The sequence below is a fragment of the Bacillus rossius genome, chromosome 2 (assembly GCF_032445375.1).
Source record: "Bacillus rossius redtenbacheri isolate Brsri chromosome 2, Brsri_v3, whole genome shotgun sequence".
Taxonomy (NCBI): domain Eukaryota; kingdom Metazoa; phylum Arthropoda; class Insecta; order Phasmatodea; family Bacillidae; genus Bacillus; species Bacillus rossius.
In genome coordinates this window covers 122,776,141-122,803,437 of record NC_086331.1, presented here as the reverse complement: position 1 = coordinate 122,803,437, position 27,297 = coordinate 122,776,141, and the positions used below count along the sequence as shown (strand labels likewise).

At 35.4% G+C, this 27,297-nt stretch overlaps 1 protein-coding gene across 1 annotated transcript in view; it reads left to right on the top strand.

Annotated features, from left to right (window-relative positions):
* The window catches only part of LOC134529734 (epidermal growth factor receptor kinase substrate 8-like), a 123,693-nt gene that overhangs the window by 38,897 nt on the left and 57,499 nt on the right, over positions 1 to 27,297 (top strand). Inside the window, exons 5-9 of the mRNA XM_063364115.1 lie at positions 5,029 to 5,193; positions 17,253 to 17,436; positions 21,267 to 21,480; positions 25,486 to 25,606; positions 26,039 to 26,274. Of these exons, the coding sequence (XP_063220185.1) occupies positions 5,029 to 5,193; positions 17,253 to 17,436; positions 21,267 to 21,480; positions 25,486 to 25,606; positions 26,039 to 26,274 (920 nt within the window). The remainder of the gene's footprint in view (positions 1 to 5,028; positions 5,194 to 17,252; positions 17,437 to 21,266; positions 21,481 to 25,485; positions 25,607 to 26,038; positions 26,275 to 27,297) is intronic.

Here is a 27,297-nt window from a genome sequence, read left to right as displayed (position 1 = left end):
ACTGACACCATACACCATTTTAACGTGTCCAACTGAACACGTTTTTATGTTTATGATTCAACTGTACTTCAACATTGTTTTGGCACGAGATTTATCACTATTTCAGTTGCCACATTCCGTAACAAAACTGCAGCCCTCTGTGAAGTGGAACTTTTAAATTTCTTCAACTGCCCCCCTCCTCCCCCCCATGCAAGTTTCTCACTGACAGTGCATGTTAGTTTTTATACAATGGACTGACAAAGACTTGGTGCCTTTCCTCACGTCTTGAAGGAGGAGGGATTTCAGTAAACACAGGATGTAAAAATAGTAGTCTTTCTGTAGTAGTTGTGGAAAAGGAGGGCTTGTTAGGGGGAAGGGGTGGATGTGGGAAAGGAGTGAAGGGCAACAGCAGTGCCATATTTCTGAGACACTGAAGACAAAGACTTCACTTGTATCTATGGAAACATATTTATGGTGGGACTCATATTCAAGGACGATGCATGTTTTTAATTTATAATCACCCATTCAATGTCAAACCTCAAGCATGAGCAGAAAGAGAGGACAATGCAGGGAAACAAGGGCTGGCCGCCGTCACCCCCAAGTGAGAGCGCTTAACAATAGAGATGTTGGTGACCAGTCGCACCCACTTATTCCCCTCCCACCCTCGGTTGCAGCCTGTCTTTGTAGGGAAAGAGAACTTGAGCGACCTTGAGAGAGCCCGGCCACCCGACCAGCTGAGGCGCAGCACAGTGAACTTTGAAATGGTTTACAGTTCATCTCTAAAAGTACCACAGATTGGACTGGCGAGAGTTTACCGTACTTAACTTGCAAATAAATTCAGTTAAGTTATCTTAGTATTAAAAAAAACTGTGCAGTTTCTACTGAATAAGACTCAATTTTTCTTGATAAGCTAGTTTGAAAATAGCGATAGAATATAAAAAGGTTATAAGTTATTAGGTGTGCGCTTGAATGTAGGTTGTTCATGATATTACGAGGGTTATTTTTTTTTCAACCTCTAATCGGCTGTAATAAAAAAACGGGAATGAATTGGGAAATTATTTTAATGTCAAAAGAAACGTACATCTTTACTCTATTTTTCCACATAATCACCGTGCAGATTGAGGCATTTGTCGTACCGATGCACCAGCTTTCCAATACCCTCTGCATAAAATGATGCCTCCTGCCTATTCAGCCACGTTTTAACAGTGCCCTGCAGTGTGATTACAGTTTCATTTCTCCATGGCATGCCCATTAATTGATACCCTAATCGCTCGTACACGAATCGACACGTTTCGTAGTGTTTGCCCCCTTCCACCAACCATGTGGAGCGGCCAACTCACACCTCAGTTGAAGCTTGGTTATGGGAATGTCAACATGGCTGCAACGATAAACTGTACGGCGAAATGTGAGCTGCGTGGAGTCATCCGTTTCTTACAGGCAGAAGGGCACACTGCAGAGCACTGTTAAAACGTGGCTGAATAGGCAGGAGGCATCATTTTATGCAGAGGGTATTGGAAAGCTGGTGCATCGGTACGACAAATGCCTCAATCTGCACGGTGATTATGTGGAAAAATAGAGTAAAGATGTACGTTTCTTTTGACATTAAAATAATTTCCCAATTCATTCCCGTTTTTTTATTACAGCCGATCGGAGGTTGAAAAAAAAATAACCCTTGTATCATAGAATTACATGTAATTATTCAGCAATAATTGTGCTCATTAACTCTAAAGAGTTTAAAATCGTGCGGAGTCTCACATTTTTAAAAATATGTTTATTACTGTGATGTATAACTTATTAGGAAATTTTAGAAATTGTAATATGTCTAAAAAGTTTTTTTTTTTTTTTTTACTAAGCAAGACCAATACACAGAAAGAGTTAAAATGTTAGTCTTCATAATTAACTTATGTTCCGATTAAAAGTTATTTTTCTTTGAATGATTTTTGAAAGGGGAAGATTGATAATAAAAAACAATTTTTGGACATTAGCAAATTTATAGTTTATATAAAAACTACAAGAATGGACAAAAAATATAAATACACAAACATACATTAAGATAAATACTTGAACACACTCGTTTGTTTAGATATTTATCTTTGGTGTCCATTCTTGAGATTTTTTTTCTATGATACGTGTTATCCAGCAATGATGTATGGTCTTAAAATGGTATTAAATGAAAGAAAACTATCGTATTTTCATTCAACAAGTATGCAGTTCCAATTAATTATTTTTTTATATTCATAAATAATTTATTGACATTCATTTCTCTATAAATTTAGGTGTTTCAACTGGAGTTAATTTTTTAAAATTTAATTTGTGTGTATGTAATTAATTTTTATTGTAAGTAATAAGTAAGGGATATAGGCCTAAATAAAATATAACAACCAAACTAACTGACTGAGCTGTGTATTAAAGTATGGCATAAAGTATGGATTCTATTATGCAATAATGAGATATATATGAAATAAAAATCTTTGTTTCACCATTGGGATTTGAACCGTGTCAAAAATCTTATTTATGTTGGTTGGGACCACCAATCTGTCACTAGGAGATTTGAGACTACACATTATCAACATAGTAATGCCAGTTTTCTTATGTATTTTTTAAGTTGCAGTTATTTCTTGTGACTATTAAACTTTACAAAATATATTCCAGAATGGTGTCACTACCATAATGTTTAATTTGGCACACCGCTGCACTTAGTACCTCCCGAGATGTTCATGAAAGTGAAAATATTAGAGTGTATGCTGCCACACATGGGACTGTCCTCTTGACGACTTCAATTTGCGGGTCTGACCTATAGGGAAAAAAAGCATTCTCGTGAGGTTTTAGGTAAGGTATGAAAACTCTCATACCTTGAGTCCCCTTGGAAGGGTGTGCACTAGTTGAGAATAGTCATGAAAACTGACAAGGAATTGGGCATCGTGTGGGGCTGGCTTTAATTGCTTGATTTGTCTTGATGTTAATTTCAGAGCTATCAATATCAATTCAGTTTTTTTTTTCAAATGGAACTACAGGAATGTCTGCGTCTAGCATTTTTGCTTTTACTGAGACACATTTAATGGTGTATCACACTTCAAATTTTGATTATTAGTTTGGAATAAATTACAGTAGTTCAAAATTTGGAATTCTCTGTAGTGATCACCACCTGAGTGTCGTGTAATGCAGACGTTGATGATCACTTTTTTTTTAAATTTATAATGGCCGTTAGCATTAGATTGGGTCTGATGTTCTAAACAGTGAAATACTGTACTCTCTCTGAAACTGCTTTTTAGTAGTCCTATTTGAAAAAATAAACATTTAAGATTGCTAGGGTGCTCTGGGAATCTAACTTCAGATTTTTTTTGATCAGACTGTTATGAGAAAATCTCCCATTGTCAACTTTCGTAGTAGCAGTGTTTCACTTCATATACCTTCGTGATAAATGGTTGGGGTAATAGCAGACACTTCTCAGTAACTGACTTATTTTTATTCTTTGGAGGTGTCCGTTTTTGGGAAGTTTCATGGTATGTGCTTGGGGTTTTTATATCCAAAAGACTTTTATATAGTTTTAGGATATTAACTAATTTCATGCATTAGTTACAGTCATTGCTGTGTATGGCGGTATGAAAAAGATACTGTAATAGATTTGGTATTATTTGCTTTGTTGCTATTAATTGCCAATGTCAGTTTTGTGACTTATTTATGTTTTGTAGTATCTATTTAAATTAATTTAAATAATTTGAGCTGCATGTTATTGCTTTGTACATTTCTGCATTATTGTGGTGTGAATTATTTTTTTTGTGCTTAGGTGTGTAATTTTACAGTATAAGCACATCCTAATGTTTTTTATACAAAATGTTTATGTTTTCATTTGATTCCCAAACTTGTCTTAGTTTTAAGATTTTACAAAATCAGCTGCATCTGCAGCTGACTGCATTATTAAGTGAGGGTGAAATGATGTTTGCAGCTCTGACCCATAAGCCATGAAGAATTGTGTGACATCAAAAAAAGGTTTATAGAGGTTTTATGTATAAGGGTGAGCTGAAGTGAGGTGGTACAATGCCACCACACCTGCCTGGCTGCGCCAGCAACATGGTCAGAGCGTACGACTGCAAGGACAGGCAATAAGAGACTCTGGGACATACGTCGTACAGTTGCATGCCCACCAGGGGTTCTCTTGGCCTGCACTAGTTCTTCCCCGTAAGGGTTTCTTTGGGATATTCTGCATTTTCTATTCAGGACTCCAGTAATTATTCAAAGTTATATTATAATTACTTTTAAGGTTTCTGTAAACCAAATAGCATTCTCGGTACTGGTGTTGTCTGCCGATTATTTTTTATTTTTAACACAAGAGTACTATTTAATGTATAAATTTTTCCAGTAAAAATCTTTATGCAAGCAAATACGAGTCTCTAAAGATATTAGGCTGTAAATATTTTTTTTAGTTATCAACTGTGGATGATAACAGGTTTACCGTGACACAAGGAAAAAGCGGAATGTAAAATAGCTAATAACCACAACTGTTTGCTTACTGCAGTGAAGATTCATTAACATACCGGCCACGAATGACTGAAATCAATTCTTTGTTACAAAGATAATAACAAAATAAATTGGGTAATTGCTGAAGGAACACATTTAACAAATTCTACCTTTCAAATAAAAATTTTATTGCAATACACCATCACTCAAAAACAAATTTTTTTTCCCTCCAGTCACATATATGACTTTCCACTATATTTCTCATAGAAACACAAACAACGTTCAAGAATTCCGTCGTCCATTACGCAATAGCAAGTTAACCAACCTTGGAGTTTGACATAACTTGTGCAGTGCAGCATTGCCATGCAGTGTTGTCAAGTTTAGGATAAGCCATGCACCATGCTTTTCCAACACTCATTTTACAAAAAATTGTGTGTGTGGTTTATGCAGGTAAATATGGTGTAGTCTAAAATAGTGTTTTACTGAAATTTGTTGTTGATGGTGCATTTGAATAGCATTTTTGTTAGTTTTTTTATACATAGTTAAAATATCTGCTGTTTTACTAAATGTGGTTTTATCATTTTACTGCAGGTTATTATGGAAAGGTTTCCTGTTGACCTTATTCAAGAGCCAACTGCCTTTACAAGTCATGACCCAATGGAAATTTATAACAACATTCTGGTTTTTATAGTTGGAGATGAAAGGCAAGATCGCCAAGAGCATGGAATGTCAAGATCTGAAATGCATATATTTCAGGTAAGTCATAAATAGATTAAATAAAAACAGAAAACACCATCCACTGTAATTTCATTTTATGAAGTTTTAGGTGTTGGTGCAAAAATGTCTGTATTTAGGGACATAAAATGAGCACATACATGATTGGCTGAAACCAATACTGTAGAACATAAATTGTAATGATTACATGTACCAAAATTTCACTGTAAGGGTGACTTTAGACAAAACTAGCAATAATTATATTGGATAGTTACAAATTTACCTTCTGATATCAATCTCAGAAGATAAATTTAAATAAATAGGGAAATCATTGCTGCTTGACCAAGAGCATTCACTTGTTTGGCTGATATTTAATTGTGACATTGTACGGCCGAAGGCCACCCCAAAGCCCGACCTGCACCCGCCAGTACTCGGCTTCGCTAACGGAAAGCACCCCTAGCCATGGCCCACCTGAGTCAAGTGAGCGGACCGCAGCCCAAGGTAGAGAATAGCGAACCATTTTAATTACACATGCAACGCACTCCCCGTGCCTACAAAATTCCCCACACGATAATTAATTAATCAGAAACAAAGAAAAGCCCCTAACTAATAGAGTGCGACGTAGGAGTGCCCGAGTCACTAATGTGTAGCTTTCTACTAAAACAGCTGTGAGTGCAACCCTTGCGGCCTTCAGCCTAAATTCAGTAGTGAAATGTGTGACGTAACGCAAACCGCCCCAAATTAGCATTATCATTCGCCACTGGAGTAGTTATCAAGAAACAGACAGTCTCCAGCTTGACTCTAATATTAAAACTTATTTTAGACAAACTTATTAAATGTCAATTCTAAAACATATATAGATATTAAATTAATCATTATGTTTTATTATGTGAATTTAGAGCCACTTAAATTTAGTTAATTATATAGATTTTTACGAATAACGGAACTTTAGAAACTCTGGCGCGACAGGGAGCTCACCCCTCCCCTCGCGCCAGGGCCAGACGCCAGTACAGCGCGACTCGCGGACCGGGACGGACGCACGTCCCACGGGGAGACAGCATCTCTTTGTTTCACCGAACGTCCATCTGGTAATTATAGTCACAACCGAAACTTTTTTTTTTTAAATACTCCCCGTGTGCGCCCGGTCCTTTTCCGGTGTAGGTTCTATCCCAGCCGCGTCAATTTAACACGCCCCACACAAAGCATTACGTGGGGCCGTGCAGTATACGGTACGGGCCGTCTCCCGCCACCCCAGAACTTTAGTTAATCGCCCAGTGCACAGGCACAGGCTACATCCAAGCTTAAACGTGTTTTTAATTTAGTAGCGAGCCACGGTCCACACAGGTGGGCCCGCGCGTCGCAAGTTACCGATTACGAGATTAGCCGACGCTAATCGAACGCTCTCCCTCAACTGCGACTGGCGTGAGGGCTTAATAAGTAAACACACGTAGAGGCATGCAGGTGTCCCTCTCAGATAACGTGTGGAGTGTAATCGTGTACGTTAGAGCACCACAGGGTGCAGTTTTGTCAAGTGTAATTGTAATAATAGTGTAACCAAAACTTCTACGTGTTCCGACGCCTCACTGGCAGTCATGTACCGCCGAGTAGACCTCGCGCCCAATGTAATGAACCAGTGTAAATCGTGAGCAATAAAACGTCCACCCCGCACCTCCCGTGCGCGACGTGCGACCCGTAGAACAACCAGAACAGTGTATGTAAATAAACCTAAACAACCCAACCTAAACAGGAAACAAATTCCATCACCGCCGACGGTTCTAGCGGGCCACGCTGGGGCAACGAACCCACGACCATCACACGGTTAGACACCGAGCTAACCTGGCGCCCCCCCGGAACAGAAATCTCTAATAAAGCCAGCCACCCCGCTAGGACCTGCGCCCGACCTCGAACACGAGACCGCGGCGGACGGCAATTGGTTAATATATATTAAATAAGTATTAATAAAATATAAGTCATTCAGATATATTTCTTATTTAAATAAACAATACCTTTGGAAATAGATGTCACATTTTAGTATGGGTAAACATATTAATTACTATAATAATTGAAGAAATCACAAAATGATTAATATGTTGTATAGTAAAATACTAGTAGAAATATAATTTTAAATAAGTTCAATATTTATATCAGGGAAAACATTGCAATTTAATTCAATATGTAATAAATATTGATTAAAGTATTTACTTTGTATTTTTTTTTTTTTTAATTCCCCAATGTCAGATGAGTTTTGAAAACTTACAAATTTGGATAATAGCAGTATCAGCTCAAATTAGATATTGCTTAGACTTTTTGCAAACCATTGCTTTGTAATGTTAAATTGAGTGTTTGGGCATGATACATCCATGGAATATGGAATGATGTATTTAAAGTGTTGTAATACTATGCTAATTCAGCTCCTCATTGGGAATGCAAAATCTGTATAAACTCCAGAGTTTAGGTATTCCACTGAACCACATAATAATGTCAACATCTGTAATAAACGCAGATTAGTTTTCTGTATGACCAACAACAATCTTCTGATTGCTGAAAGTTTAATCATGGGTACACACATGTCAAAAGTAATGTGATTAGTGTGTTTAGAGTATAGCAAAGTTTGAGAACTAGCTACAGATACTGGGTTTAATTAGCAAACTATTATGTTGCTTACCATATTGTCTAGACAAAAAACACACAACATACACAATAACTTCACTTCACCGACATCATACATCTAATATTATATAATTCTCAAATTACTTTGACCATTAAATAGCAATTAAGTTTTTGAATTAGTTCTATTATTTCTATTAAGGTTAAAAATTGTCTATATTGAAATTCAGTGAGATTTCACCAACTAGCCTTGTGTCTTCTCATGAGTCATAACTAATTGGCGTTCTGTGTAGAGTATGATAAGCAGTTGATATACATTCATGTGTAGTCTGCAAAATCTACCTGGAATTAAGACAAACTGTCCCTTGACTATTACTAAGAAAGAATGAAAATTATTGACATCACTCACCAATTCAATGATGATATAGTCAGCTTGTACACTTGGAAGGACATGAGACAATATACAGTGAGTTAAATTACTAGTAACAGATATCTTCAATTAGTACATTAACTTCAGTTTAGGTGCTCATTTTAGGCTATCAAATATGGTGACTACTTACAATCACCAAATTTATGACCACACTGTTCAGTCTCATTAAAGTATGCAATAACTACTTCAAAACCTTTCTAAAACTTCCCAACATTAAACAACTTTCAACTTTCATGAACAATTTATACTAAATATCAGTTTAAGTCCATAGAGTATATAAACTAGTAATTAGAGCTGAGATGATATGGTTTTATGCAAAATCATAAAGTTTCCTGCAGGTTTCACCACAAACCTCAAAAACCACAAAATGTTTGCTAACCATGAAATGACACCACACTATTTAATCAAATCGTAAACCACTGACGATTGGTTGATTGATGAGCAGTCCGTAAGTACCTGTTTGAATAAAATATGGTCGTATCCCACAGCAGTGTGGTTATTGCTTTAATTATTTAACTTTTCCAAAAATTACTACATTGAATTTGCAAACAAAAGATTTCATGCACTGAAGAGGCCCATGATCAAAGTTAGGTTATGGTATGTTCCATTATTTATTTTGTTTGCACACATTTCATTTGGAGATCATGTTCTCCAAACAACAGACTGCGAAAATTAAACTCTAACAATAAACAGGTTATATGATATAAGTGTCATATTTTCCATCAGCGCCATCTTTAATATCCACGAAGGGGAACTGTACACTATAAATAAGCTTGAATGCTAGTTAAAATAAATTCTTATATTAATAAATATTTTGATATTTGACTTTTGTTGTAATATAATTAATTTTGATATTAGCGTTTCTAAAAAAAACTATTTTTGCAGTGTTGGCACACATGCTAAACAAGCAATTTTGCCCTCCAACTCTAGTATTTACTGTTATTAAATATCTAGGGCTTCGTTTACAAATTATGTTCATAAATTGTTAATCAGGTCATTAAATAAGACTACTGCAACATCACGCGTGGGCGAGTTTAAGAGCGAAGGATTGTATGCTATTGATGGTAAAATACTTTTCTGTAAATATTATTACTGCGGTTTGAAGCACAAATATAAGGACATGTTAAAGAAGCACATAATCAGTGACAAGCAATGAATGCTAAACGACCCAGATCCACATCCAATATGAAATAACAGCTTTCTATTTCTGAAACAGTGGTGGTGCAAAAGTGTGCAAAAAAAAAGTTTGTGGTTGAAAAATTTGAGCTTTTATAGCTGTAGGTATTGCACTTATGCATTGATGCAGAACCATGTAAGTGGTGCTGGTGATCTCCAGGCAGCAGATAGGACGAGAAAAAAGTACATTCCTTTACTGCGAGAGAAAAAATAAGCTGAAATCAAGAAACCCTTTATGGGGCAAGATTTAGTTATATGTACTTGCTAATGTAACTACTGACAAGAGTACAATTGCATTTTCAACATCTTGTTCAAAATTTTGGGACCATGTGCTGAACAAGATGTTATCCTAGGGGCTTCTTGTGTACTTGATGCAGCCAATGCTGTTTGTTGCTCTTAGGCAATGATTCATGTGTGCTCTTGTGCCACTTCAGCTATTTCTAGGCACAATGTTTTTTCTTAAAGCCATTGGGGTAGCATTTCTCCGAATATTAACTCAAGTAATTATTTGCTATTTTATCAAAATTTTTAAATTTTATTAGGGCCTTCAATATTGTTTCCTCTGGTTTTTTTTTGGCCTGACCATTTTCCTGCCTGCTTCTACCTGGCTGAAGCCTCCTCTCACATATGTGGTAAGCCCAGGCCAAAGCTAAGATGCCTCACACATCGTGCTGCAATAGCCACATAGCTTAGATAATACACCCGTGCACTCGCCATCTCGCACATACTGTGAAACCTCATTATAAAATTTCTCACTATAAAGTATTTTTAACTTTAAAGTTTATATTTTTAGGTCTTAACTAGAAACATTTAGTAACAGTTCAGTATGATGTACTTTCATTATTAAGTACTAAAAAAAGTTTTTTTAGGTACGTTGTAATGAGATTTCACTGTACATGTCCTGTCGTGACACTGTTGGCACGGCGTGAATTTGCCATGTTGCTAACATTCCAAGACGAGCCCCCACTCCTCTGTTCACTAACTACCATCATGCTGTGCCTAAGTTTCGCACCACGACAGCACCATTTACCTCCCTCCTCTTTTGCGATTCTACTATGTGAAAATAGCGCCAACCACTCATTAGTACCCAACCTGCCTCGGACCACTCCCCAGCCTAGAAATGCCCCGTGTGACCACTAGTGGTGTCTCTTATGCCCTCTAGTGGCAAGTGCTAGGAACTGCAGGCCCCACTACATGGCCCCTGCATCAGTACACTCTCTAGTGGTAATTGTTCTCCGCCAACTAGCTCCTCACATCATCACTGCACCAGTTAACATAACATTTTCTGAAAACTTTTTCCGTACAGGATATAGTTTCGTATTAAGGGGAATTTATTCCCATTCGCTGCCCAGGCAAAAATGTTGGGAATAGTATGTTTTTATATTCCTGCACTTTTCTTTATCTACGTTAGCTCTTCACCACATCTGCCATAATGGGACTTTCTAAATACCCACATTATTTGTGGGTAAAACTGCACCGCCTGCAGCCAGTTCATACTGTATTGCTACGGGCTTAGTGCCTTTGCTTTGCTGCTCTTTCGGATTTATCTCTTCCAGTGTACCGTATGCTTATACAGATAAGGATAGTTCTTATATTATCATTTTTATTTCTTATTTTACAAGACAATTTAGAGAAGTAATTGCATCGCTCAACATGAAAGACTTTACTGAAATTTTTATTAATTTTATAAAACCAAATTCAAACCTGAATGGAGGGGGGGGGGGGGGGTTCTTCATATTAATAATAATTTTTTGTATTTGATGTAAGGAATTTTAAAACAATACAAATGTTTGAAGTTTTAGCAGAATATTGTAAATTACTTATAGCTAAAAGTAAAGTCAAAGTCCAGTGTTTCTTCTTTTATTGAAACTATCTTTGGAATAACTACTTTTCTGAAGAGAAAAACTTTTCCATGGTCTTATGCATATTTTTACATAAATTATATTATTTCTTGCCTGTCTGGGACCAGTGCCCAAAACCTCTGCTTAATTGTTGGTACTTAACCCAATATAACCATGAGCATGCCAAGTGCCAGCACATATCCACTTATCGTGCTAACAAATGTTGACTGTGAAAGGAAGGGACACAGCTTCACTTTAAATATGAGGTGATAGAGGAAAGTGTAATTGCATAGTTTACCGACATTGCCAAATACATGACAAAATCTGCTGGCAATCTTGAAGGTGCATTTGGTGCCCACATGTACCGCGTAAAATGTTGGGCCCATGAAAGTGAATATTGTCCGGTAGATCTGGTAAAACAACTTGGAGGAACTGTATCTCTTTGTAAGCTAAAGATGCCATTTTTTAACACCAGAAATAGGAGGCATGCATACCTGGAATTTATTCTCCTGAAACATGGCGAAAACAAGGCTCTGGTCAAGTTCCCAATGCCAGTTATAACATGATGGAACATGTAGTTTCAATCTGCATCATACCTGGCACTCCATTTGCATGACATGTGAAATTCTTTGAGCAGCTTGGTGAAGATAATGCAGGTTTTAAATACGTAAAGGGACTGAAAAGGAAGAGTTACAATATCTGAAGCCCACTATGATATTTGTGGCTTAGAACATCTTTGTAGACCTCGTCAATTTTCTTGAAGGAACAAAGTTTCTTACTTAATTTATTGTGCGTAAACTGAGTAAACTGCAAACTGCTCTTAACATGTTGTCTCAAAAAGTTGACATTTTTACAGGAATTAAAACTGTTAACTCTACAGCCCTAAAATAGCAGTTTTAGCAAATAACTAATTTCATTCTTGTCAAACTGATTGATCTAATAAACCATGATCCAATTTGCCACCGTTTTCTTGGAATCTTAGCTTTAATGAATCCTCAGAATGTAGGAAACATGCATGTGGAGAAAAAAGAATTTCATAAGCATGTTGGCAATTTACTTTTCCTTTGTAAGATGCAGAAGACCTCTTTAGCAACAGGCTACATGACGCTCCAAAACCTGGTTTCCGTAGAGTAGAAGATACAACATATATATTATGTTGAATGAAAACAGAACATCCCTAATTTTCAGCTGTTACACTCAAGTCAATCGGGATACATGCAAATTATGTGGACTCTGAAAGATCCTTTTTTGAAATATTTCATGTTTAAAAGTCGCACAAAAATATCTCTGAAACCAGGGAATGCCGAATTGCTGACAATGGTGGCCTTCACTTAAACCAAGAGACATTGCACAAAAAGTAAAATAATCTGAATATAGATTTTTTTTAGTTCCTGACATTTTTTTCCAATGGTTTTTTAGAAGACCATTGCAATATTTCAATTATTTTTTTAGTTTTAATGATTTGTTAGATTAGGTTAGCTACATTATAATACTGTAAAATAGTGTGGATGGTTGGTTAGGGCAGCTACATTTAAAATACTGCAAAATAGTTTGAACTGTTAGTTATGTTAGTTTAGCTATATTTGAAATACTGAAAATAGTTTTGAGGGACAATCAAGAAACATAAGCTTAAAAATTCAACTTTTATTGTTTACACTCATCAATATAGTATTGCTTTATGTACACATTTTAAGTGCAGATGATCAATGCAACGGTTTTTGGTATGCACAAATTATTACACTCTTTAAATTTTTTGTGACAATAAAACAAATCCCTAATTTTTCTGATGAAAGCTGCTTTTTTATAGCCCCATAACCTCTTGGCTCTACTAGTAAAGTATAAATAAACCATTTGTATAAGGTAAAAATTGAATTGTGATTCTAAAGAAACATTCATACATTATTTAACATTATAAACCTTAAATAATTCCTATAATATAATTTGTTTATCTACAGTGTTCTTTTGATTTTTGGTTGACTTTAAGGCTGTTTGTTATCGCATGTAAAATTTAAACAATATAATAGGCATTTTTTTGCAATGAATTAAAAATTGGTAATATAAATATTGTTAGTTTTAACATCTTTCCTATTTAGTGTTAAGAATTTATGTGCTATAAAATATGAACATCTATGATACCTAGCTTTAAACTACTTATTTTCGTAAAAGTTACTGAAAATCCGGGCCTCAAATATGTAGGATTCGTAAGGGGATCCCTCGGAAATTCGCAGGGGACCCGAGAATTTTGCGAATGGGGTTAACCGACACAAGTCATCTCTGGATAGGGAGCTTGCAAATTGTATAATTCCTATATTTTGGCCTGAATGAATGCAATAAACAGAAAAATTTAAATGTACACAAAGTTTTCCATAAAACCTAGTTTTGACATTTACTTTTATCAACCGCGTTTCACAGTAACGATTTTGTAATTGCAAACGGGCCCCCTCAATGAGGGGCTTCTTAATTCCATTGGGGTCCCGGATCCCCCCCCCCCCCCTTCCAGATGATATACACACATGCTAAAAATATATATTATATATTTCAGGTAGTGCAATGGTCCATGCGAATAAAAAAAAATAGCATGTGAACAATACCTATTCTACTATCTGTTGCATCTAAGATAAATCATAATGAAACTAATAAAAAAAATTAAAATGTTGTGAATGATTATAAATGTATGTACAGTCAAACTTTGTAATAACAGACAGCTAATTGAAAATGAAAGAAGTCATCTATTGAGAAATAGATTGCTATACGTAACCACATCTGAAAAAAAAATTCTAATAAATTTTATTTCCATATTGAACAAGTTTAAAAATAAAACATAATATACAAGTTTGTTAAATAGAATAACACACATTGTTTATCATTCCACTGAGCTATGACTTTTGGTCTACTTTGGCACCTTCCCCGCAAATATTTTTGTAGGAGATAATATTATGTCGTATTCAAAATTTGTTCAGCCATCCCACAGAAGCTTTGATAAAACCACCAACTTTGGTTATCTGTAATGCCTTCTCTCAAATTAGAGGTTCAGACTAAGGAATATTGCTTCTTCTTGCCCTGTAGAACTATTCGTGGGTTAGCTTATATACTGCTAACCCTTCAGTTTTTGGAAATGAACTTTTCCACTCTCCATCCACAATTTGGTAATTTTATGTTTCTTTACTCTTTACAATTTCTTTAATTGGTATTTTTTTCACATCAAATTTACTTCCTACGAGCACTAAGTTTTTTATTTCATGCAAATATTTGGATTAAGTCATTATCAAAAAAGATATTTAGATTTTTTTTAATAAATAAATTGGGAAGAAAAGATCAATTTTATCATTAAGACATTCATAAATTAGGTCAACAAGAACATTCACATCATTACATTTATAAAATAATTTGACCAATCATCGTTTATAATTGAATTATAAAAACCAAGAAAGTCTCCATTTTTGTAATTCCTTAACATAGAACGTGTATTAATGGTGCGGAAAAATCTTCATTATGTTAATAGTTAAAGCAGGATGATATATATCTTCTTTGATAAGCACTTCAAGAGCATTCCTTTACTGTACAATCAGAAATATTTGATAGACAGAGATTCAAAAGATTTTGCATTGGCTTAGAGTTATTATACTGAATAAGACCAAGGCTAGATGAAAAGTTGAGTATGCATGGATATTTTGATTTAATGTGTGAGTACAGGATGTTATCAGTATTATAATTGTTAGTCCAATCAATGCCAGGAACATTAAAATCACAGAGAACCAGTAGATTATCTTGACAGGTGACAAGTTTATCTTCTTGAGTCACAAAATAAGCTTGGTAGGTATTAGAATGGTTTGTAAAGGTATGTACATATTACTGAGAGTGAGAAAATTAGTAGGAGAAATTTTGTTTCTTAACCAAATGGCTTCAATTCCTGGGAAATCATAATTATCAATTGATTGAACTGATACAAATTTACATTTGTTAACAGCGATTAAAGCTGTTCGTTGAACAAGGTTTCCGTGAGTTCAATGATGTTGTATTGGAGTTAAATGATATTCAAAAAATTCCCGGGATTTAGTTCCAAGTCCTCTGACTTTTGGTATGCAATTACACACTCTTTATTAATTGGCTGCATGGAAGGGACATTTGCGATGCTCTTCCAGGCACCTGGGATGAAGTAGAGGCAGTCACAGTAGTGATGGATGGTTGCGAGGTCAATGGCGGCTTCAGGATGACTTTTCGGGAGGGGCTATCGCACAAAGAAAGGTCGTAGTTGCAAAAAATGAAAGTGGTCAGATATTGGCCTTGGAATATTATTTACAAATTACAGGTTTCAAATACAGAACCTTAGTAGCTCCATGCAACTTTTGATGAGATAAAAGTTTAACATTTGAAATTAAATATTTAAATAAACATAAATATACACTAATCAATAAAATTGGTCTCTGGAGGGGGTTTCGCCCCCACCGCCCCCCTTCTGGAGCCGCGCTTGTGCGAGGTAGAGCTGCTAGCATTAATAGACTCCTGAGCGGTCGAGACATTGCAGGCAGTTTGGTTGGGATGCAGTTTGCCATAAAAGGGGCTTATTAAACAGCCACTTGGCCACAAAACGATGGTATTGATTCTCTCAAAGTCTCCTTCAATGACTGAGACTGAAAGGATGTGTTATGTATTAAATTTGGTGCAAAGTTTTGTCACTTTGACTTATCATGTTTAAATACATAGGTTTGGATACTATGTTTAGAGTGGAACTATTTCTAATTCCCACTTTGATTGAGTGTTTTTTTCTGCTCAAGTTCACATTTACTTTCCTTGTTCCCATTGGCACGAGACTTGTGTACATGTTCCACAATTGTAAAACCTTCACTGTCATCATTTTGGTGTTTTGGTAAGCTCTTAGCTTTGCTGGATTCTCGCTGAGTAGTAATCAGGTCACTGTTCGAAATGCCGTGGTCTGACAACCCGGGTGCTTCAACACGGTCAGCTTTCTTAAATGCATGCCTATATGAGTTATCATTACCTTTCTTGGATGTTAAACTTTACTTTATTAGATGTAATTCTAATCTAATTTCTGCTGTTTCCATTCTTAAATCCATCAGCAGAGGTTTTAATACCGCATTTTCATTTTTCAGATCTTCCACTTTTTCACACAAAGACTTAAACATATTTATTAGTACTTCCATGTTAGAAACTTGAAGGTTCAAAACTTCCCTCGATTGTAAATATTGGTTACCTGTAGATTTTATAGTCCATTTTCTTTGGCAGGGACCAGAACATGTTCAGATAAAAATCTTGATCCACTGTCACTATCACTATCGTCGCATCATGACGGGGTAATGGAAACCCCAGAAAGTTGTGTTGGTCAGATAATGATGAATTTATAACGAGTGTTTCACTAAACTTCAAGCATAAACACCGTACAACAAGTAGCACTTGCGCCATGCCCATCCGGTTTGAACACTCGGCCGCTACTGTTTTTGATAATTATCAAAATTTTATCGTTAAACTTAACGTGAATGGAATTATTGGCTAAATTTAAAGATAAATATCCAAAGTAAAGTGGCTAGGTAAGAGAGGTTTGGCCGGCCAACGTATTGCTACTTATACTTCAATGTTTGTCTAACTATTGTTTCTGCAAAGATATGTAAATTTCAAGTCGCCATTGCCTTATTATAATATCATGTACTAACAATACCGAAACATCACTACTGCCTTCTCAAAAAAAAGAGAAACAAAAAATAAATCTTAAAGCAGGGACCGATCAGTAACCAAATTCCAGTGTTGTTATTTTTTAATTTTCCCTAAATCGATCCACCATTACACCCAACTTGTTTTTGAGTGTAAACACTAAATTTGAATGCTTGCCTCCGAGATTCCACCTCTGGATTAATTTGGTTTTCTTAACTAACTATTCACCAGTATGTTTCCAGACCCTTGTTGTATCTTGTGATTTTTTGAATAAGGAATAAGGAGGCAGTGCAACGTACTATATGTTTAAAATCTGGATTTAAACCTGTGTGTGTTTGAATGTTTTTGTGTGATGTTTTGTTACCTTTTTTTGGTTGCAGTGTCAAAGTATTTCTGCACAAGAACTGGTGGAAGACTTAAAGCTGTTGCAAGCAGGCAAAGTGCCTCCCAACCGTAGAGCAGAAATGATACCACCACCTCCGGCCACCCCACCTCCTGAACCTCCTGGTGACATGGGTGTAAATGTTCGCGGTCAAGTGTCTGTGTTCAATGCTTCAGCCAATCGTAAGTAATACTTTTTAAAATTTTTTCAGTCACTTACAAAATTCTAGTTTTTCAATGACCTCTGCATTATTTTTTTTGTTCAGACTATTACGTTCAGTACTCAAAGAATTTTGCCAAATAAGATATGTAGTTTAGGTATTTTACTTATGTTTATCACCAATAATTTTTTTTTTCTTTTCATATTTCAGTTTCTCTATGCGAATTACGTGGACATCTGCATGTCATGAATCTCTTAATTTTGTGTTGTATTTATGGCTTGCATACTGTATTGTGGCATTTTTCAGTAGTGGAATTCCCTTTAGGTCTATTAATAATTCTTCTTAATTTTTTAAATTTTTTACTACTTAACAAAGCTCTGTTGTAATTATTTTGTTTGTGCTTCAGGTGCTGGCCAACAGCTTGTTGCCATTTACTGGCCAGCACTGTGAAGGGTCGGGAATCAGGAAGGTTTAGATTCAGTAACTTCACCAGCAATTGTCTGAAGGGGGTGAGAACCACCCCCAGTACCAGTGTAGGCAGCTGGAATTGCCGCCTAGTCAGGGGTGTATCTCTGTGTCAGTGAGGTAGGATGATAAGCGCGATGCTCGCTGGTATTTGTAGTGCGGTATCGCCTCTAAGCACAAGGCTGTGAACTGGTGCGCAGTCTTCTCGTCGTGCCTAGGATATATATGAAATTTGAGTGGTGACCGTAACATTATGTGGTGAATAAATGAAGATAAAGATGTAATTATAGTCCCTTAAGTGCTTTCAAGAATATAAACCGGTTTTTTATGCCTAAAATTACTTTGAAAACATTTATTTTAGCCATTTTCAATCTTATAAAAATCCAGTTTAAAAACTTAATCCGGAAAGAAAACTACTTATTGGCCCTCAGTGAATTCTTAAATGCTTTTCGTAAACAGACCCTACATGGATATCTTGAGTAGTTTTAAAATAGTGTTGTTTTTCCTGAAGCTCTGCACACCATATTTGTGCCCAGGTAGGTGAGGCCCTTAAACCCACAACTTCTAGAATGTGATCTGTAATCCTTATTGATGTTGGGCAGCCACTCAGCTGGTAGAGTATGGACAGAGGGTGAGTTTTAGACGAATGGCAAACTTAGCGGTATAGTGCGGGGGTCTAATTCAGCAGTCCATAGAATGGGATGCCATTACTTACTTATAGGCACACAGTACTTGGTTACTGCCTAGTGCATTTATGTAAACGCACACTATTTTCTTGGGCATGGGTGTGCTTGCGTGATCTGTTAAATGCTGTGGTTTACACGAAGCTGTGATGTGATACTCAGGCATACGAAGTGAATTCACGGGACGTGTGGTTTGTTGATGGTTGTATACTGGCACACAATTATAGATTAAACAGACATATTGCAGAAGGCCACACATGATCATTTAGAATATTACACAGTTTTTTATTGTCAAATTATTTTCAGTCACTCGCCTACAGACTTTAACAATGAAAACCAGCTTTATGTAGGTATAAATGGCAAAGTAAATGTCAGAATCCTAGGACTATGCAAATTAAGTTCCTAAAAGCCTATTATGTTTAAAGCAGATAAAAACAGATACTAGGCATGTTATATTTTTAAGGTTGCAAGGTAGGCCTTGTGCTCAAACAGAGTTATCAATGTGGGAAACTGACAAAGACCTCACCATATGCTGGGTACAAAAATCATGTAAAATGGTTTGAAGAATACGAGTGTTTGAGGTTGACCTGTCATGGGAATAAATGATAGAGATTCAGTTAACTTAATATATGGTGACACTAAAACAGATAATTTTGTGAAAGGGTGAAGGCTCCATGGTTACCTAACTCGTGTCTGGTCAGCAAGGCTGCAAAAGAAAAACTGGGTGAGCCTTCTCTGCTAGAAGGTCAAGTGGGCATAGGCATCTGCTGCAAGCTTAGTGTTTCTGCAGGACTTCAGGCCCTGCTTGCTCTGTAATAGGCATCTGCTGCTAGCTTAGTGTTCCTGTAGGACTTCAGGCCGTACTTACTCTATAATAGGCATCTGCTGCTAGCTTAGTGTTCCTACTGGACTTCAGGCCCTGCTTGCTCTGTAATAGGCATCTTCTGCTAGCTTAGTGTTCCTGCAGGACTTCAGGCCGTGCTTGCTCTATAATAGGCATCTGCTGCTAGCTTAGTGTTCCTGCAGGACTTCAGGCCGTGCTTACTCTATAATAGGTATCTGCTGCAAGCTTAGTGTTCCTACTGGACTTCAGGCCATGCTTGCTCTGTAATAGGCATCTGCTGCTAGCTTAGTGTTCCTGCAGGACTTCAGGCCCTGCTTGCTCTGTAATAGGCATCTTCTGCTAGCTTAGTGTTCCTGCAGGACTTCAGGCCGTGCTTACTCTATAATAGGTATCTGCTGCAAGCTTAGTGTTCCTACTGGACTTCAGGCCGTGCTTGCTCTGTAATAGGCATCTGCTGCTAGCTTAGTGTTCCTGCAGGACTTCAGGCCCTGCTTGCTCTGTAATAGGCATCTGCTGCAAGCTTAGTGTTCCTGCAGGACTTCAGGCTGTGCTTGCTCTATAATAGGCATCTGCTGCTAGCTTAGTGTTCCTACTGGACTTCAGGCCCTGCTTGCTCTATAATAGGCATCTGCTGCTAGCTTAGTGTTCCTACTGGACTTCAGGCCCTGCTTGCTCTGTAATAGGCATCTGCTGCTAGCTTAGTGTTCCTGCAGGACTTTAGGCCGTGCTTACTCTATAATAGGCATCTGCTGCTAGCTTAGTGTTCCTGCAGGACTTCAGACCGTGCTTGCTCTATAATAGGCATCTGCTGCTAGCTTAGTGTTCCTACTGGACTTCAGGCCCTGCTTGCTCTGTAATAGGCATCTGCTGCTAGCTTAGTGTTCCTGCAGGACTTCAGGCCGTGCTTGCTCTATAATAGGCATCTGCTGCAAGCTTAGTGTTCCTGCAGGACTTCAGGCCCTGCTTGCTCTATAATAGGCATCTGCTGCTAGCTTAGTGTTCCTGCAGGACTTCAGGCCGTGCTTGCTCTATAATAGGCATCTGCTGCTAGCTTAGTGTTCCTACTGGAATTCAGGCCCTGCTTGCTCTATAATAGGCATCTGCTGCAATGGCCGAAGCTGAGGAGAGAATGATGGGAGGTTTTAAACTATCCATGTTAGATATAAGTAGGGTGCCCTTTTCACTTATAGAGTGAAGGAAAAAAGTTTCGTGAGAAAATTACTTACTAAGATTTATTTTAATTTCAATTTCTGAACTAAGTAGCGTGATGTAAATATTTTAGTGCTCCTTTTTTGTTATGTTTTATACCTTACTAATAATAAATCCATCTTTCATATTGCCAGAAGGATAATTTATTGTAGATAAACATCAATACATAAATAAAATAATATTATAGAAGGCTGCTGTTATTTGTGGACTTATAGCATTCTTTCATGAAAAACATTAATTCAGCTTAGAAAGACCAATGATTTATATGTTGATGTATACTTTTGCATTAGAATACATTTTTTAAAACTATTCATTATAGTAATTCAAGATCAGGAATAATAATGTGAAATAGTTAGGAAAATGCCACGCAAACCTTTAATGCACCCAAAAACCTCAAAGCCTGCATTAATATCCATAATTTCTACCAATTTTCAGTTAAAAAATATTTGTTTTGGGGTTAAAACCTAAAAGACTGGTATGTATTTTCAGATTGGCTGGTATTTTACAGTCTGTTTACCCATAAGTAATATTTTTTTTGGTATGTTAATAGTTTTTGTGCATGTTTACCAGTTCATCATTGTATGTTATTGTAACTGTATGAATTATCTATCCTAACTGTATTAAATTCTTGCTATTTTTTGTTACTTGCAGAAGCAGAAACTGGAGGTCCACATGTTGAACTTGCATCTGGAATGTTCTCAGGCCGTGATGGCATATCATTCAATGACGAAACATGTTCAACATCAAGCGAGAAATATGAGCGCGATGTAACTGTGTTAAACCACTGTTTTGATGATATTGAAAAGTTCATAGCAAGACTTCAGCATGCAGCGGCTGCTTCACGGGAACTGGAGCGTAGAAGGAGGTCTGTGAATTAGTATCAATTGTATTGGGAAAATTTCTTATTGAAATTTTTAATGAATCTGCTGCTTTTTTCCTTCTAAAATAGTTTGTATTCCTATTATAACTTAAGAGGTGAAATTTCAGAAAACAATATGTTAATTCACTTTGATTAGATAAGTAGATATTTTTTCTATCATAAATCCATATTTATACTCTTTCTATCCCCTTAGGGAAGAAATTTGGAAAGTGGTTACAAAGAGTTGGTAGATTTAATATGTTTATAAATCACACCTAATAATTAAACTTTCGCTTGATTGGATTCTGTGATACAATTTTTGTAATAAAACCAAACTGACTGACTTTCCACCCCCTTTGCAGTAAAATAACTAAACGTAACTACTTATATAGTTTATTCCTGCTCTATTTCTTATCAGTTGCTTAGTTTGCTTCAGACATATGATCTATTATTATAAATCACCCTCTTTTCATTCAAATTGCAAAAACTTTTTAAAACACAATATGCAACTCATTTTGAAAGTTATTTTTGCTCAGTTTCGTATTGCCTGATTGATTTGTGTGGGGATATGATTTATTACTTACTATAAAAACTAACTTACCAACCTTTCACTACATTTGGGGTGTAATTTAAAAAAAAAATGGTAAACACTTGCTACGTAATTATGTACATTATTCTTCCTCAATTTCTTACCTTCTGCTCTATTTGCGTTGAAGATATGTTTTATTACTAATTCAAATTTAACCCCTTATTCTCTCTTTGTGGTAAAACTAAAAAAATTTAGCAAAAACATCTTACATAACTCATAATGTAAATTATTCACGGTGTGTTACTTAACTCCCGCTTGATTTGTTTCGGAGATATGATTTAGTACTATATAAACTACCTTACCCCGTTTTCACCTCTTTTCTATCAATTTTCAAAAAATAAAAGAAGGTAAAAACAAGCTATGTTAATTTTTACGCAAATTATTCATGCTCAGTTTCTTACCTCCCTTAGTTTTCTTTGGAGATACAATTTTTTACTATAATACTTAACGTAACCCCTTTTCCCTTTGCAGTTGAATCGCGAGAAAATATATAAACATTAGGTCTGAGTGAATAATAAACTATTTGTATTTGGTTCAACCTCCAATACTTACACTTCGAAATAACGAATATTAGTTTGCTTACAAATACATCAAGGACTTTGTCACACACCAACGTTCACTGCTGAGATTGTCATTTGTGCGATATATATACCCTTTTTTTGATGTTTAATGGAACTTCATAATCAAAGTCATGAACAATAAGCGATGTTTTAAACTTGTAACAAGTATTCCAAGTTTTTTTTTTCTACTGTCTCACTTGAAAACAAAATATTAGTTGTATTCTTTTCATCACACGCACCAGAAGTAGGGAAAAATGTCAACCATGGTCTACAACACGACAAAACATGGACACTCCATTGAGATGGGCATTAAAAGAAGTAATCATATTTTCAACGGCGTATAAATCAATATTAACAATCATTCTAACATCATGTGATACAATAGTAACTTACTTGCTGTATACATATATGACAAAACAGACGTTGCGACTCAAAAATATTTAAAAAAATACAGTAAATAAGGGTTTAAGATTCCAAATGATTTTACCTAAATATGTGTTTATGATAATGCTAAACTAAAATTCAATTTACCTGGCTGCCATTAACAACGAAAACTTGTGAATAACTAGGGTTTAAATATGTAAATATGAGCTCATTCAATCACGAATTTGGAAATACAGCATTTTATATAAAGATTAACTTTTTTGTAAAATAGATTGCAATGGATTTCACGGTATTTTTCTGTTTGTGACAATTTTCTGGATCAGTATGTAGAGTAGCAGGTTGTGGAAAATAGGCAATTAGGAACTGAAATGAAAGGTTGGTTGGTTAGGTTAGATTGTTAGGTTTGCTGCATAATTAAAAAAAATTATTTCATAATTTCAAAATTTTAACAAACTTTTCCATATAATTATTGTAGCTGACTTAACTTAAAACAGCCTTTCACTTTAGTTTTATTTGCCTAATCCTCCAAAAGTTGTTATATGACGTGAAAATTTTTTTTAGTGGGATTCTAATTCTCCTTCTTACTTTTCAAATTCGATATTCATATTCCTTTCGAAATAAAAAAAACTAATATTTGCACAGGTCTAATAAACATGCAAAGTAATTTATTAAATACGCTATTCATGCTCATTTCTCATTTTTTTTTTACTTCCAGCTTAATTTGTAAAACAAAACTTAACCCTCCTTCCACCCTGTTAACAGTTTAATTTCGAAAAATGGGGGTAAAGAAAATGTAACTCTATATGCATGATGATCAGTCTTAGTATCTTACCTCTAGTTTCTATAGGTTAGGAAGTATACATTTTTTTCTTAAAACCTTTCTTTTACCCCTTAGGGGTGGAATCTCCCATAGTGGTAAAAAGAATGTTAAGTTTTATCATGTTCATTATTCTTACCCAATAATTTAGGCACAGCTTTATTAGTTTTGAAGATATTATTTTTTTTTTAATGATGCAAAAATCACCCCATTTTCACTCCTGTTAAAAGTCAAATTTCAACAAATAGGAAAAAAAATTATACTTAACTCAATATGCATGTTGTTCGGTCTTGTTTTTTTATCTCCTCTTCTGGTAGATTCAGAAGCACGGATTTTTATTCTTAAAATAAAATGTACCCCTTTACCATTTAGGGGTGCAATTTCGGAAAATTAAAATAAAGGATAGGAGGTTATTAGTTTTTGTATGTTTATTATTGACACCCAATATCGTTTCTTATAGGTACTTAATTAGCATTGTAGATATTACTGGGTGTCCACATTGTGGAATGTCAGGGAAAATCAGAGAAAAGTCAGGAAAGTTGGAATTGGTCAGTGAAAGTCAGGAAATGTTCCAGTCTGCCATCACCCAGACTGAAAAAGCATTTCTTTTAAGATGGTGTTTTAATCTATAGTTTTACTCACTATAAAATAGCATATGCAAGGTTCTGATTGAACTATGCCAGCTATAGGGATGTTGGGGGCTGGATTTTATTTATTTGCTTCAGAAACTGGCAAAAAATATATTTTATCTAAAAAAAAATTACTCAGGGAAATTTGTAATTGGGGTTTATGGAAAGTCAGGGAGAAGTCAGGGAAATTTTATTACAGAATTATGTGTACAACCGGTATGATTAATTATTTTAAAGCTATTTTTACCACTTTTATACTTCCTTAGGGGTGGAATTATGAAATTATATATTGCCTAGTATTTAAGTTAGCCAAAGTTCTTACCGACCAAAAAAGCCAGTAGTCCATACAGCTTCCGGCAATTTACTGTTGTAAATAGTAATAACATGACTTCATGTTTAATAAGTAAACTACCAGTAAATGCCTGTAATTTAAAATAAAATAATAATAGAAAGTGCAATTTATTTTCAATAAACAAATTACATATAAGAAAATCTTAATTTTCCCGGGAATGAGTTCTTGTACGAGCATGAAAAATACCTTATTGAACTAAAAAAAAACACATAAAATGCAAATAAAAAAGTTTCTACTGAAAACAATGAAAGTTACTTTAGTTTTGTCAGCAGTTAAAAATCATTAATTAGGAATAAATATTAAAATCATAATTATTAATGCTTTGTGTTTTATTCTTCACATTGGAATGGCATGTATCCATAGTTTTTCACAAAGTTATAGATTCAGTAGGTTTGTAGCAATTGTTATTTAAAAGTTATACTGATGTATGTATAGCCAGTTGGTTGAAATAAACTACATACATTTCTTTGCAAGCTTTTTCTCAGTATTATGTATTATATTTTTGTATTTTGGCTATATAATAGCTAAATGCACTATCCTTGACCTTATATATTTATTTGTACTTGTTTTTAGTATTTGTGGCTTTCAATCCTGCTTTTTTTATTCTTGGCCAGAAGATTGCTAAACTGTAACAAAGTTTAGTTTATTCTTTGTTCTTATTTTGCTCTTGATCTTTTCAGGAATCGTAAATCAAAGAAGAAAGATTTTGGAGATGGCATGTTGACAATGAGAGCTAAACCTCCTCCAGAGGTAGAGTTTATTGACATATTTCAGAAATTCAAACTCTCATTTAATTTACTGGTAAGTTTACATAATTTAATGATACTGTGTTGCCATGATTACCAACAGTGAAACCAGTAGTTGACAAACACCAATTCTATACACTTAATTGTCTTCTGAAAAAATTTCATATGTTTTATGAATTAAATGATACCCTTGAACAGCGTAGGTTACCAAAAAAAAGTGTAAAAACAGAATGGTGTATGATCACTTTTTTATAAGGTCAGTGAAATTTTGAACCCCAGGTCTAAAAAACCTTGTAAAGATAGAGAATTTCAGGACTCCAAGTTCGTAGCAACCCTGGCTGTTAACAGTTTTAAAGATACTAGGATCTAATTTCAGTACACACTTTAAGTTACATTTTTGAATAAATTTATTCCTACTATAGTTTTTTTTAGAAAGCTAAGCGGCATTTAATGTGATAGTAGTGCTGTAATTGTGTATTGTCCACAGGCAAAACTGAAGGCTCACATCCATGATCCTAATGCTCCAGAGCTTGTACATTTTCTTTTCACTCCTCTGGCTTTGATTGTGGATGCTTCTCATGACACTCATTATGGCCCAAACCTTCCTGCGAAAGTATTGTCTCCACTGCTGACAAGAGAAGCTGTTAATTTGCTCATTAATTGTGTTACAAGCAAAGAAACTGAGCTATGGCATTCACTTGGAGATGCATGGCTTATTCCAAGGTAAGGATCAATCAGTTAATTAGTTCAGTTATACCTTGAAACATTATGAAGGGAAATAAAATGTAAAGAAATTTATCTTAGCATGATAAGCACATTCAGATACAATATTTTAAGTATATTGTTATAAATTGGTAAGCAATAGATTCCGTTTCACGTTATGGCTAGTACGACCATCAAACAGTATGCAAACATGTAAATCTTGCCATTTGAAAAGTATTGTAATCGGGAGATGAGGAATTATTACTGGTCATATGTTGTGATTGTGATGAGTACAAAAATATGTCTGAAATCTAAACAAATAACTTTAATATTTCAAAAAAATGTGAGAGTCCTTGCTTTATAATGCTTTCAAACTAATACACATATTTTGGGCAGAGTCCAATGTTAAGTTTTGAAAAGTGGACAAATGTGGCTGATGTTGCTATCAGCTTTTGAGTTTTCTTGGGGTACTGCCTTTTTTTGCCAACAACCCATGCATTTTTTCAGTGCTCATTATATTCTCATTGTCCTCAATGTACTCAATTTTCAAAAGGTGTTAAGCCCTAGTTTATTCAGTTATTTCAGAAATCATCAAACAAGTATACAAAAATTTGCTTGAAATATATATATTTGCTCAAATTTTTATGTTAATGTAGAGTTCCATTTTAAAAAGTTTTCTATTTTATTTATATCTACATTAATATAATTTGTAATTTAAATAGGTAAGATTAAGGAATGTGTGTTTTTTAAAGTAGTGAAGTTTTGCTAAAAAGGAAAGAGAAATTAAGGGAAAAGTGGTAAAGATCGCAGGCTTTCATAGCCATTGTCTGGAGATGCTTGGCTTCTGGGTTGTAGCCGCATCAAAGGCGAAGATATCACAGACCTTTCAGTCGATGTTGCAGTCATTATCATCAGGGAGCAGGTACCTACTGAAGTTATTATGTAAAAGTTGTCCTGTCTTTTAATACTCTTGCCTGAGAGGGGAGTGTTTGTTTCCTGATTGGTCTGTTGGTTTGGTCAATCGAAGCTGGGCTTCTGTGATTG